Below are 13,298 nucleotides of genomic sequence, written 5' to 3' on the forward strand. Positions count from 1 at the left end.
GTAGTCTGGCTGGCCAGTGAGGCCCTCATGATCTACCTGTCTCCCCTGAGGCTCTGGAATTACAAGTGTGTGACACCAAGCTACCTCTAAAATAATGTGGGTTTGGGGGACAGAGCTCAGATTCTCATGCTTATGCTTACAAATGCCTGAATCTATCTCTGTAGACCTAGACAAATACCTTTAAAGTAGAATATTTTGACATGAAGAAGCTTGGTTTGCATAATTATCTTTGCTAATTTTTATTTTACATAGATTCAAAAGAAATCCTCCATGGTTAGTTATTGGTGAAACGTTAATCTTAAGTGATTAGTTAAATCATTTGATTTAATATGATTAACATGATATTAATTCAACCTAATTACTCAAAATGAATAGTGACACTGTGACTGTTATACATTGCCACCATTAAAGGTGTTGGTGATACAAGATAGATCAAGCTGGTAGTTGTTTCCATGCTTAAATAGAATCCCAAATCTTCTATGCGAGATTATGCTATGAAGCAGGTAGATTCACTTTTGAAGTAAGTACATTCTATCAGTTCATAATACTGTTTTCATCTTTTATGATGATTCTGGTTAATGATAGAATATATACAAATCTATGTACATATATACATACTTATAAATGTTTATGTATATTGTGAGAGCATGTCCTATAAATATAGGTAATTGAATAAATGTAATTGAATATATAATATATATAATTGAAGTGATTATAATTTTATATATATATATAATTTAATATTGAAGGTCTTCAAAATGATGTTCAATGAGAACATTGTTCATGTTTAAAGTACCAAGTGCCTTTTGGCCTCTTCAAAAAGTTGCTCTCTATTCGTTGGAAGGAATTTTCAGAATTCTTAGACTGGTGAAGGACATTCTTCTAGCACTGATAGAAAACAAGACGTGCTCTAAAGATTTTAATGACTTTTATGATTTGAGTTATATATTCTAGTTGGGAAAGATGTTTGTTTAACAGAAGCCCAAAAATAACAAGCAGATCATGCTCACATAAGTAAAACACATATTGCAAATGAATGTCATGCATGGATGGTTGTCTTCATTTTAGTATGTATTTGTGATTCTGAACAAGTAATAATACAGTTAAGTAAAACAATTCATTCTAAGTTGGAGTGAGTAAAATTCCAGATACAGATTTGGGTTTTTAAAGGGAAGTTGCAGTAGTAGCAGATTTCCATGTCTACAATTCTTAAACCAGGAGGACTCCTGCTCTGTTTTCTTATTTGGTGCAACATAAAATGAAGTGGTGGATAGAAGCATAGTACAAGAAGTTGAACTGTTTTAATTCCTAACCACCCGTCTGTTGACACAATTGGCTGTGAGAAAGTAGTCTGCCTGTTTACCCTGGCCAACATAAAGAAGGAAAGTGTGCAAATAAAAAGGAATTGAATAAGAATGTAAATAGGCATCTGTGGAAGAAGAGGACAGCGGAAATAGTGGAACTTGTGGGTTCCTACTATGCACACATTAAGAGAGTGCCTTTCACATCAAAACCGAGGAGCAACAGTGATTATTATTTTTTCATTGATATCCAGCAGCTACTAAAAACACTGCCTGTGTGCCAGTGTTTCTCTACAAAACTAAGATTGCCCAAATTAAATGAACTCCATTTATTGAAACAAACATCCAAATTTGAAAAGAAGGTGTAAGGATTGAGGCATGTTCTTAGTCTGTGGTTTCCAATCTTAAATACACAAAGAGGCTGCAGAATGATACAAAGGATATATTTCTGTCAGTTTAACACATTTTATGTTCTAACCAATATTTCTTATTTTATTTTCAGAATTGGTACAAAATTATATTCCTTAATAGCTTTTGGTAATTTAAAAACTATTGTGACTTTTTCAAAGAGAATAAACGTATGGATAATGAAGAGGAACTCAGGAGGAGTTTTGAAATAACCTTTCAAAGACTCCAAATAGTTTGTATAAAATGACTTTATTCCCTATTGGTTTAGTAACTGAGGAATGAATGAGGCTTTTGCAATAGGCCATTATTTCAGAATCAGTGGTCCCAGACGACTACCCTCCCTGTGGATGCTCCTGGAGCAGATGTTGCAGACGACATGGGGGATATTACAGAGACAGGGCTAGAAGCAATTACACCACCATTGAGTATTAGTGCTCCATGCTTTGTGATACACAGAACTTATTCAGCACAGTACTTCAGAATTGGAAAAGTCTAGAAAACTATAGTAGCTGAGTATTTGGGAGAGTTGTATTTATTCTTCATTTTTTGACAAATTAATTTTCTGGTCACTTTTTAACTTAGCCAGCAGGCTTGGATGAGACTCCTTAAGAAAGGAAGAATTCTAGATTATTTTTAATATGCCTATGAATTTTAAACTTTTGTTCAAATCATATATCCTTTCTAATTAAAATCAGAAATCCATTGATATTTATATCAGAAACATCTTAAAATAATACAAACCTATACATATATGCATATTAAAAATTACTTTGTCACTATGACAAAAATCTGTATAATCCCAAGGCAGACTAAATATCAGCATGGAGGGGGATTATGGATGCAAAGTCCCATCCCTAGCTGAGAAGCAACTGGCAGTTCATAGATACTTGGAGAGAGAGTTTTCTTTAAGACTATAAGTAGCTCACAGTAAGTGGAAACTCTCCAGTGGAAGGCCACACACATAAGAACATATGGGCAACATGAACTGGAATTCATGGGTTTAAGAATAAAAAGAGGACACAAAGTTTGGTATGTAGGGATGGAGGATAAATCTGGGGGAGTTGGAAGAGGGGGTTAATATATTCAAAATAAATTTCACCAAATTTTTAAAGAATTTATATATTCCTATTGCTAAATGCCAAACATTTAGTGGTGCTTATATTCTTTTTTGAGATGATCAAGTACAGCCACAAGAAGAGACAGAGGAAGATGCATGGACCATCTAGCAGGCAGAGGGGGGAAAGTCTGGTATGTAAGCTTAGTTGAAGTTGGAGGGAAGTAGTGTTGGTACCCAAATACTGATCAGATTGTGTCTTCAATATTCAAGGCAAAACCTGAATTTGACTTGTCTAAATAACAAAGTCCAAGAGTTATAAAGTCTCTTTCTATGGCTTGCTTACCATGTTTGATATTAAATAAATAAAGAAACGATTGAATTGTTGGTTTCTCTGTACAGCTCCAGTATTTCCCAGATAACTGAGACTTTCCTCAGGCAGATGCTTAAATCATGTATAATGAAGTCAATAGATTCACCCATTTCAAAACTGTAAGGAGAAAACTAATAATAAAACTCCACATCATGTGGCATGGTCAGGTACACCTGTAGTTTTTTCACATGAGATGTGGAGGCATAAGGATTAAAGATCTCAAGATCATCCTTGGCTGAAGAGAGAGTGGGAGGCCAACAAATATTATTGGAAAATGTCACTAGAAATGTCACTTAAAACATTGCTGGGATTAGCCATTATCATTCTTTTAATACTCACAAATCATCTTTTATTATTCTTAAATGACTTATTTTATTGGACTTGTCATATTAAACAAAGTTTAATATTAAACAAAATTAAATATTAAATAAGTGTTTCATGCCAGGTACTGTGACACAAACATTTAATACCAGGAGGCAAAGACAGGTGCATCTCTATGAGTTCTGGGCCAACATAGTCTACATAGTAAGTTCCAAGCCTACTTACGAAGGCTGTGTAGTGAGACCTTGCCTCAAAAGAACAAAAATAAAAACGTGATTTATAACTCTAAAAGTATACATTATTGTTTTTGTATGACAGACAGCTTTCAGAAAAGAACATAACTTTCAATCTTGTTAGATATTTAGAAGAAATGTTTCTAAAAATAAGTGGAGAAAGTGTTCAGCTTCAAATGTCTACCCACTTTCTAACATTTTAATATGACAAACCAGGAAAGTAAAATTTGAAGGGAAAAACAAAGTGTGATGAGCGGTCATCCTCTGTGGCCTTTTATCAGAAGACTTGAGAGTCACCGAGAATACAGTCAAAACAGTAAAACACCGTTTTCTCCACCATCTACATATTCTGCATAGTACCCCATGTTGCAATTGGTGAAGCTACAGTGACAGACGTTGGTACACTGTAGTTATTAAAGCCTACTTCTCCTCTCTCTCTCTCTCTCTCTCTCTCTCTCTCTCTCTCTCTCTCTCAGGATTACAGAGTGAATATTTTTCTTCGTCAGAAATGGAATGATCCTCGTCTTGCATACAGTGAATATCCTGATGATTCATTGGACCTGGACCCGTCCATGTTGGATTCCATTTGGAAACCAGACTTGTTCTTTGCTAATGAGAAGGGGGCTAACTTCCATGAAGTCACTACAGATAACAAACTGCTAAGAATTTTCAAAAATGGAAATGTCCTTTACTCAATAAGGTAAGCAGAGACTTAAAAAGCCAGTTTTGGTAAAATTAGATTTGGTTTTTGTTTGTTTTGTTTATCTCTATTGAGATAGTTTTCAAATTTGGGGGAAACTTATTATTCCACTTGAGTTGTGCTAATATATGATATTGCAAATGTATCTAATCAATAACAACAATCATAAGTACCTAATCCAGGGAAAATATGAATTCCAAAAATCTATCTGAACAAGTCAGTGATGATTATTAAAATAAACAAGTTGGCAGGATTCGCAAAGGCAATTGATAGGCACCTGGGTCACATATCAAGACTCTAGAACTCATTTGACTTTGGTAGGTCATTAAATATCACATAGGTACAGGTTCAGTAGACAGGGAAAACAGCTATTCACAGAGATAGACTTAATCAGCTTCACATTTTAAGACTCTTCCAAAATATATGAATTATTGTTGAAAAAATTATTCTACAGTTATTTTCTTAGCTGTGATAAACAACAGGTCAAGGACAGAACTCATGCCATCTTTCACACATGAGAAATATGCCATGATTAAACTGACATGCTGTGTTGAAATATTTGTATCAACAGTATCATGTTCTTAACTATAAATGAAATTAGACTTCACATTTAGGCTTTAAACCTAAAATTAATTCCCTTTCTGTCTTAGTTTTGTTCTTATTCATTGTTCTTTTTGCAAGGAATAGAGGTATTTCATTTTCATCTTATCTTTCCAATATCAAAGTGTCTCTACTTTTACCAAGTAGTAGAATAAGCACAAAAAGTGAATTTTTAATCTTAGTGGCATGATGATTTTAAAAACTTTTCTGCCAAGGGATTTTCCAAGTTATGTTGTTCTGTATTGCTTCTCATCTCTTCATCCTATTGTACTCTGATGCCTTTTTATATTTTCCTCTTTTATGTGCCTATATTTCCCTTTAATAGATTTCTTTTGCATCCTGAAAGTGTTTTCCATTAGCTGTCAATTTGTTCAGATTTCTGAACACCTGCAAATCAGTGAAATTCATGATATAAAGAAAGTGCTAGGGCTTGTCCCTAATTAAGACAAATCCTACATAGAAGAATAGCTTCATGGTGACCTCAGTTCTGGACAAGAGAGTTCTGAAATCTTTTTGGAAATTGTCAGAATAAATAATCAGAAAAATAAGAGTTTAACTTCTGGGAAATTGTGTCCAGAAAAAAATATTTCCTTACTCTACCTAAACACAACTAAAAGCACTGGACACACAATACGTTTAAGAAGATGTAAGAAATACTCAGAAGTGGATGAAGTAGACAAGCTCACTGTGGGCTCAGAAACCTGAGGACCAGGCAGCGTTGATGATTCCTGACATTTTCTTCTGGCCTTATGCATGGCAGACTTGGAGGTGAAGAAGCTGTCGACCCAGAAGCATCAACAGGTGCTGACAAAACAAATCCCAGCTAAAGCTTAGTTTTTCCTTCTAGTCTGCTTAGGAAAACAGCATCGTAACAAGAGGAAAACATGAACCAACTTCAAGAGTCCAGCCAAATACTGAACAATGACAAAAAGGTCACACAACCTCAGTCCAGCTTCAAAGCCAGCATGCTCAGGATGCGAGCCTAGGCTTTCAATCCAGAGAGGCCACAATGAGATATATCATCGCATGAGTCACAGTCAGAAAATCAGTCAGCTCACCTTTCAATGTGACAGCCTGTGATCACCCTCCTAGGCTAAAGCATCAGGAAAGATTCTCATATAAAAAATCTCTCTTCCATCAGAAACAAGTCCTTCCTCTGTGTGTTGGTAGTGTCCCATGAATTTCATGGATACTCAAGACTTTCAAATCATCTTGCAGTAATAAAGCCAGTCCATCCATGGTGTAGGTGTGAACCTATTCCCTCACAGATCAATATGAGATTGGTTAGAAGACCTTGACTTCTACTTATACATGGAAGTATAGCAACCTTATAGTTTCAGAGACATCTGGTTAAAAAAGAAAGTTAAAATAAGATCCAATGTCCAACAAAATAATATAAATATGTCTATAGTTTAGTCAAAATTCATTCATCACATAAAGGAACAGAAAAATCACAGAAGAGGGGAAATGAATGCCAAATATATAGCAGGGACATTAAATATTGGATGGGCCTTTGTCATGGTAAAAATTCCTCATTGAGCAGTTGCAAATAGGCTTGGCCTAGATAAAAGATACAAAGTATCAGCAAAGAAGTAGAACTTTAACATTAGACACCCAATATCTTTCAAAAATGAAGATGAAATGAAAGCCCTCATGGATGAAACAAACTGGGTGAATTTATCAGAAATAAATCTATTCCGAGAGTGTAGCTAAGGAAGTTTTCTAACTGAAAGAAATAGTGAAGGAAGGGACGATAAAATTTCAACAAGAAAAAAAAAGCAGCAGAAACTGGGTAAATACAGTAGGTCTTTTTTTCTTCTTATCTGGAGCTTACTAAATTACTTTCAACAGTTGAGCTCAAGTTATAACTGATGCAGAAAGAAAATGAAACTAAAAAATGAGACATATATAGAAAATACGCTTTAACAAGTCAATGGTGATTCTTAAACATTAATCAGGTTGTCATTTTTCTAACAAATAGAATTAATGATGCTGATACTATTTAGTGTTGGCAACTACGGACTCAGTAGGCATATATTGGTGCTATTATTAATTGGCAATGTGGTTTATTAAAATGTGACAAGATTTATGTGTTCCACAATTCAGTAATTTTATTTCTAGGGACCTAAATTACATATGTAATGTGTGTATATAAAATCTGCATACAAAGGTACTTCTTGTGATAACACAAAGTATCTTACATGTTCATTAATAAGCAGTTAGGATGTCTGACTGCTCTTCTAGATGTCCCAGGTTCAATTCTGAGCACTAACATGGTGGCTCACAATAACCTATAACTATAGTTCCTATGGATCCAACAACCTCGTCTAGCACCAGACACATATGTAATTCCCAAATCTACATGTAGGCCAACATTCATACCTATAAAATTATAAAATGAATTTTAAGAAATAATATGACTGAACCCAATGATAGGTTCATGATATTAAATATTTTATATAAGGTACACATGAATATATTGAATAACATCAGCCTACAACATACATTTATGTTTAAGAGAAATGCTTTATGCTTATTTTGTTTTGAGATAATTCTGCTTGTGTAAGGAACAGATTATATATATATATATATATATATATATATATATATATATATATATATAGTGCTAGGAGGATGGAAACATTCAGATCTGGGGCCTTGCTAGTTAGTTGGCAAAGTCTACATAGTGATTTTTAGGCCAAAAGAAGAAGGAGAACAAAGGTAAGAGTAAGAGAGAATGGAAGCTGAGGTTTCAAAAAGAGCAACCAACTAAGAGTGTCCTTTGGCCTCCACACAACTATACACACAAGTACACATTCAGTCACAAACAGGCACAAACACGTACAAACACACCAATTAAATAAATAATTAAAAGCAAATTAAAGTAAGGAGTCCGAAATTGTCTTTTATCGAGTGGCATTGTAACCATTGCACGATTGCCACACAATGCACTACTAATTTGTTTGTGACTCACTTGTTTGTGATAAGGATGGGGTCAAGGGTCTATAGCACTGGCAGTTGTGTAAATATGCAGTGCATGGGTCATGCACACTAGATGTGCAATAAGCTGTACCATCTATTAATTGGCTTACTCAAGTATGTCCTGTGATGTATACACAATGACAAAATCATTCTGTGATACCTTTCTTAAAATCTATCACCATTTAAGCAGCACATGCCTATGTGCATGGATCTATGAAAGAACTTTGGAGGGAAACACATAAATTTATTAAAAATGATCAATTACAGAAATGAGAGGTAGAATTTATGCCGCAATAAAAAACTATCAATTTTACCCTAAGTAAATTTATGTTGTTTGGATTTTTAAAAATGAGTTATGTATTACTTAGAAAATAAATACATACAGTATGTGACAGATTCCATTAGTTCGTTATCAACATCCTGACCCCTCTGTGTTGCAGACTCATGGTGATTATCAAGAAATCCATGATAAGGAACACATGGCACAAGTGTAATTCTTCCCTGCTAATTCAAAGGTTGTATTTGTGCTTCTGCTGGTGTCCTTCCGTGGCAGAGTGCTAGTTCAGAATGTGAAAATTCCCGAGTGCAATGTCAAGACACATACATGCACACCTTTGTCAATGGTAGCATTCTGTTTTCTGCTAAAAGTGTTAACCTCTCCAGATAGCTTTCTTGTGGCACAGGCTATTAAAAAAACAACGTGTCACCAGAGCTCTTGAGATGGCTCAGCAGGGAAGGATGCCTGCTGCCAAGCCTAGCAGCCTGAATTCAATTCCCAAGGTGGAAAGAGATAACTGATTCCTGTGAGTTTCCCTTCATTCATGTGCTATGGGATGCCCATTTACACATGCACCCATGCACATGCACAAATTAATTAATGAGTTAATTAATGATAATAAAAATGTTAAGTAAAGTTTCTTTATAATATATAACACCAGGGATCATGGAACAATCATTTTTTTTTTTTTTTGCAAAATTAGAGTGTGCTGATTATTTCATTTGACAGAATTGAAATTGTGTGTGTGTGTGTGTGTGTGTGTGTGTGTGTGTGTGTGTGTGTGTGTAATGTATCCAATAAGATTATGGGCATTTATTTATTGGCGTCAGCAAATGGGGCTACCAAGATGTCTCAGTGGGTTGAAGCACATTCCACAGCAACTGATGACATGAGTCTGATTCCTAGGACCCATATGCTGAGAGAAAAGGACCAGCTCCTGAAAGCTGTCATCTGACCTCCACATGTGTGTCACAATGTGCAGGGAACCCACCCCCAAAAATACGCTGAAAGTTAAAAATGTTAATTAATAAGTGAGAGCTAAGCTCTCACACATTCCCACATTATTAAAATGAAAGAGTCCTCTTTGTGGGGAGGAACTTCCGAATAACAATATGATATCTTGAAATCGTATAACAATGAAATCTGTCCATTTGGGATTCATCCAATAAAACAGATCTATTGTATACTTTTAAGACCAAAACAACTCCTCCAGTTAAAATACATTATGCTAAAAATATCAACTTTTATTTAAAAGAGAATTTCTATATAATGAGCAAGACCTTATTACTGTGTCCCTCGTAAATGCTGAAGTATTCTGTTTGAAAATAGAGGAATAATGATCCTTTTTTTCTGTTTTGTAAATGGTGTCATCCATTATAGATAGCTTGTATTTCTTCTAATATTTGGAGAAAGGGCTATGGAAAGATTCAGAATGCGTCTTTTATCTTTCAGTATGAATGCAGACGAAACAGATGGTCTTTTGGTTCATAGTCATTCCTGTATCCTGGATCAAATGATCAAACAAAAAATAATTTTTGTGAGTTGATTTTGGATATATCACAGGACTTTGAAATCTTCAAATGCTCCAAATCTTCAGTTTCTTTGTTAGAAAAACAACTGAACTGGGAAACAAATCTTGTTCAGTTTGCAAACGGAGCATCTGTGCTGTTTCATGTGAGATCTGGCTTCCTTGCCTGTTTGAAGAAGGCAGAAGGTCCAGGCAAGTGCAAGTAAGTGAACTTGGGCAATCGCCTGCATTTCCTCTTTAAACCTCACTAAGATAATCAGTTGAACTGAGTGACAGAGAAAGATGGCTCTGGTGCACAGGAAGCTGAAACCGTCAGACAATAAATCAGCAACAGACACATGGGGAGAACATCGTCTAGGAAGCTCAGAAATGAATGTGAGAACTAACTTGGACAGAGATGGTAGAAGACAAGACAAAGTGGAAAAATAACAGAAGACAGAAAACCATTAAGATCTTGAAAGTTTTCGGAATTTTAGGCAAGAAGGACCTCAAAAAAAAAAAAAAAACTGCAAGATAGCAAAGAACTAAAATGAAAAAAAAGAAGAAAAAAAGAAAAGGAGAGTGGATTTAAACTTTCAGGAGCATCAGTGAACCTCCTGTGATTTCATCACCTGTGCTCTTCAATCAAGGACTTCTTTTCTTGCTTTTAGACTTGGGCAGAAGCAGGATAGAAAACATCAAGGGGTGTTTCCAAGGGTTCCAGAAGCAAAGATATAGACATCATCTGCAATTCTCAAAAAACATCAAATCAAGAACACGAGAATGTAATGAGGTTGTAAAGGAAATAGTTACATGCCTTGATGAACACTAACATTCTGAAAGTCATAATGAAACATCTGTTGCGCAGTACACAGGTAAATGTATTTCAGGTGGAACTTAGCTGCCCTAGAGAAAAGAGCCATAGATGCTGGCAGTTGTATTGGCATATCATCCTATAGCTATGAACAGTATGCAATAAACAATCTCACTCCAGTTGTATTCCAAATAACTTTTAGTGTCTCAGTCTCAGAAACAGCCATTTGAGAATATCTTGTCATTTTTTTAATGGCAGAGACCAGTGAAACAAGCAAAGAGAAAGAGAAAACAAAAATAAAAGAAACATTAACAAAGACATGACTGAAGAAAGGCCAAAAAAGAGTATTTTTACAATCTCTGGACAAACACAATTGCATGTATAAAATGATACTTCTAGAAATGAAAAAGAAAATAAAGACATTAATACAGTATAACAGCAATCAGTGGGAAAAATTAGGTAAGATAGAGGAAACTTCCAAGAAAGTAGAATAAAAGCACACACACACACACACACACACACACACACACACACACACACACACTCAAATGGCAGAAGAATGTAAAAATCTGAGCATCAGTAAAGAAGCCCAAGCATAAGTTGAAAGGCGGAGCAGACAAAAAGGAGAAATTTCTATTGAAACAGCCCATACAGACGCCCTGCTGTATTCAACCACTAAGAAGGATTAAGTGGCAGTGAGAATGAGTAGAATCTGAAGCAGCCATAAGAATACAAAAGTGTTAAGATGGTTAACATGAGACACTTATTAATATCACGGAAAAAAAAACACTATGCAATAGCAGTAATTATGTGATTACCAACCATTACACAAACATTAATCACAGACTCCTAACATGTAATTGTGTGATATTTGTTTAACTACAAGTATATTTTGGGCTTGGTGGGAAGTTAAGTATGCATAGAATATGTTATGAGACTGTTTTAAAAAAAATCTAATATTTTCCTTACAAGCTATTACACAGACAATTTCAAGTGCTAAATAGCACATGCAATCATTTTATAATAGCATAGCTATATTAACATAAATAATCAAAAAATAGCTGAAGAAAGTAACACTGAGGAATTAGAACTGAGGTATAAGTGGGTGAAATAAAGATGTGAACTTGAAATATATTCTTAGATTGGTTTATTTTAAGTGTATAAATATTTTGCCTGTATATACATATAAGCATCACACTGTGTGTCAGGGACCTACAGAAGTCAAAAGGGTGCATCAGATCCCCTGGAGTTATGGATGGCTACAAGTTTCCATGTAGATTCTGGAAACCAAACACAGGTCCTTGAAAGAGCACCAAGTGCTCTTAATCACTGAGCCAACGCTCCGGCTTTGGTGTGACTGGTTTTTATGATTTATAGAACTATTTAAAATTTTAAATCATATCTATGGATTATGCTAAAAACAGTTAAATAAATTGCCTTTTGGATGAGGGGTTTGGAGTCAGACATTTGCCTCAAGATTAAGTTTCAAATTGTATTTTATCCTGCTTATAAAGTTAACCTCTATCTGTTTTATGGTTCCTGAAAACACAAAATTCCTGAGTCAGAAATAATAGAATTTATGATTAGGGGAAAGCAGGCAGCAAGAATACTTCTCCCATCTTCACAAGTCTCCCTGGACCAATGCAATGGGTTTGGATGAATATATGTGTACAGCCAGTTATGTGACAACTCTGGAAGACAGAGTTGGAGAACACACTATTTTTAAAAGCAAACTTGCAAACAAGCCTTCTCTTTTTCCAAGTGAACAGTGTGTTCCCATGTCAGAATGTTAGCAGAGTCTTTAATCCTTAGACATGGTACAAGAAAATTCTGGCATGGGTCTCAGTTTTGGTATGCACAGCAGGAGATGTGGGGAAGACTTAAGGCCCTGGGAAGACTGACTACATCTTCCAGCCCTGATCTGGGCTATCCTGGTTACTAGCTATGATTTGAGACAAGGCTCTTTCCTTCAAAAAAAAAAGAAAGAAAGAAACCATTATTTTCCTTCTATATATGAAAACAATAATAGCAACTAAATCAAGCCCCAAATAATGAATGGGAACCATTTAGCATGATGTCAGGCATACAATAGGCACTAAAGCTTTCACTTTTATCTTTCTAAAAGAGAAGGCAAACAGAGCCAACCAAAGGATGATCCTCATCAGAAGGCATTGAAGCACGTCAGAGCCAGTTCAACATTAAATACTGGCTACTCCAACAGCACACTGGCAGTTTTGCTACTGATACCACACACGCCTCATTCTTTTAAAATCAGACCACAAGAACATTTTTTCTCCAGAGGTGTTGCATGCACCTCTGTGACCACAATTTCCACTTTAATTTGAGCCAGATAAAATTTCTATTTCTGTGAAATTTAATTGTGCAAGCCGTTAAAGTATACCTGCATAATATATATTTATTTTTGGTCACTGACAAGATGTTAATGGATGTAAACAAAAAAAGGGACTTATGTCAACTCATGCTTCCTAAAATGTTGTTCATTCATTGCAGTCTATTTATAATGCTGAAAAATACATTGTTTGGGAATATAGCATGTCTAGAAACAAGCATTTTTTTTTTAAGATTCATAGTTTGTTCACGTAAACTTCCCACAGGGATCATCAATTATGCTATTGCTTTTGTGATAGGTTTTTAATGATCAGTTGACAAAAAATTCCTCCCAGATTTAATTCATAGTAACAGTTTTTGATCTCTGTCCTGGTGTTCC

At 35.2% G+C, this 13,298-nt stretch overlaps 1 protein-coding gene across 2 annotated transcripts in view; it reads left to right on the forward strand.

The window, feature by feature from the left end:
* The window catches only part of Glra3 (glycine receptor alpha 3), a 150,797-nt gene that overhangs the window by 79,962 nt on the left and 57,537 nt on the right, over positions 1-13,298 (forward strand). For both annotated transcript variants that reach the window (XM_028860621.2, XM_028860622.2), the window contains exon 4: positions 4,167-4,390. In XM_028860621.2, coding sequence (XP_028716454.1) covers positions 4,167-4,390 — 224 coding nt within the window. The remainder of the gene's footprint in view (positions 1-4,166; positions 4,391-13,298) is intronic.

This window comes from Peromyscus leucopus, chromosome 17 (genome assembly GCF_004664715.2).
Source record: "Peromyscus leucopus breed LL Stock chromosome 17, UCI_PerLeu_2.1, whole genome shotgun sequence".
Lineage (NCBI taxonomy): Eukaryota > Metazoa > Chordata > Mammalia > Rodentia > Cricetidae > Peromyscus > Peromyscus leucopus.